We start from the raw sequence: 1,532 nt of genomic DNA, 5'->3' as shown, positions 1-1,532 counted from the left end.
CTAAATATTTTTCTTCAATTTGGCATATATTTTCCCTTCAAAATCCTCTTTCACCATCTTAGTGACTGCTTGCCCTACCACTTCCCAAGATTTTTGGTAGAAGGCAGCTTGGAACCCATCAGGACCAGGTGCCTTCCATGGACTAAACTGGCTAACCGTCTTGTAGACCTCATCTTCATCAACCATCTTTTCAAGTGACAATAACCAATCATGATTTAATGTAGGAAAGCAATGAAGGGAGTGAAGTACTTGGCTATTTGATTGCTCCTCATAAAATAGATTTTTATAAAATCCAATGACATGTGCCTGTAGCTCAGCTGGATCGCGATTCCATTCACTTTCATCAGATTTTAGTTCTTCGATCTCATTCCGCCATCTTCTGATGATGGTTGAAGTGTGAAAATATTTAGTGTTTCTATCCCCATGTAACATCCACATCTTTCTAGATTTTTGTGCCCGCATAATCTCCTCTCTATCAATAAGTTTTTCTAATTCAGCTTGCAGTTCTTTTTCAAGTTTCTTGAGGAAAGGGTTAAGTAATCCATCTGATAGTCGTTTATAAATACCCCCTAGCCGAGCATGCAGTATTTTCTTTGCCACATAAATACTCCCAAAATTATTATAGTACCAAGTAACCAAATGATTCTGTAAAGAGTGAAGGGCTTTTGGAATATCTTTATTGCTTTCCCATCCATCTGCAATTACTTTAGGAAAATCTCTACGAGTCATCCACATAGCTTCGAATCAAAACACTTTCTTTTTCCTTTTTTTAGCTATAGGCTGCAAATCAATAACTAGTGGGTGGTGATCATATTTAATTCTAGGTGCAACCCAAACTACCGCATCAAAGGTAAAGTACTCTCCAATCAGCATTGCACATACCTCTATCGAGTCTTCTAGATGTTCTCTTGTAACCCTCCCATTTAGGTCCACACCATGTGAATTTTGGTCACATTGCTCCCATATCAATAAAATTACACCTGTTGATATATTTGCTAAAGTTATCACATCTTTTAATCTGAATTGTTGCTTCTCCCTTTACCTATGATTCATCTAGGACATCATTCAAATCTCCAGCTAAAAGCCATGGTAGTTTAAACTGATCAGCTGCAGTTGCTAATTCCTCCCAACAAAATCGTCTATTTCCTTCCTGTGGATTAGCATATACAGCAGCAAAAATCCAAGGAATATTATGTTCATCCATAATTTCGAACAAAATGAACTGGGGGTGTTCATGAAGTAACTTCACCTTCAATTCACTGTTTAAAAAAAATGCACCAAATTCCTCCTGCTAGACCTATTGCATTACTTTGATAATTGGCAACACCATTCATTTTCTGTATAACTTTTGCTGCTCTTTCACCACTTATTCGGGGCTCCATAATTACTATGCAATCTGGATTATAAGTACTTCTGTAATGCTTGAGAGCAGAGGTGAAGGCTTTACTCCTTGCTCCTTTGCAGTTCCAGCAGAAAACTATTATTAAGGGAATCTCCCCATCAATCATCATCTCTTCCCTAATAGCGGGATT

At 37.7% G+C, this 1,532-nt stretch overlaps 1 protein-coding gene across 1 annotated transcript; it reads right to left on the bottom strand.

The window, feature by feature from the left end:
• LOC149013959 (uncharacterized) lies at positions 1–735 on the bottom strand. Its single transcript, XM_089157763.1, has one exon. The coding sequence runs from the start codon at positions 733–735 to the stop codon at positions 1–3; it is 735 nt and encodes a 244-aa protein (XP_089013889.1).
• Positions 736–1,532: the final 797 nt, after the last annotated feature.

Source organism: Hakea prostrata, chromosome 6 (genome assembly GCF_041222555.1).
Source record: "Hakea prostrata isolate BN-2017 chromosome 6, UWA_Hpros_2, whole genome shotgun sequence".
NCBI classification, from domain to species: domain Eukaryota; kingdom Viridiplantae; phylum Streptophyta; class Magnoliopsida; order Proteales; family Proteaceae; genus Hakea; species Hakea prostrata.
This window is presented reverse-complemented; position numbering and strand designations above follow the sequence as displayed.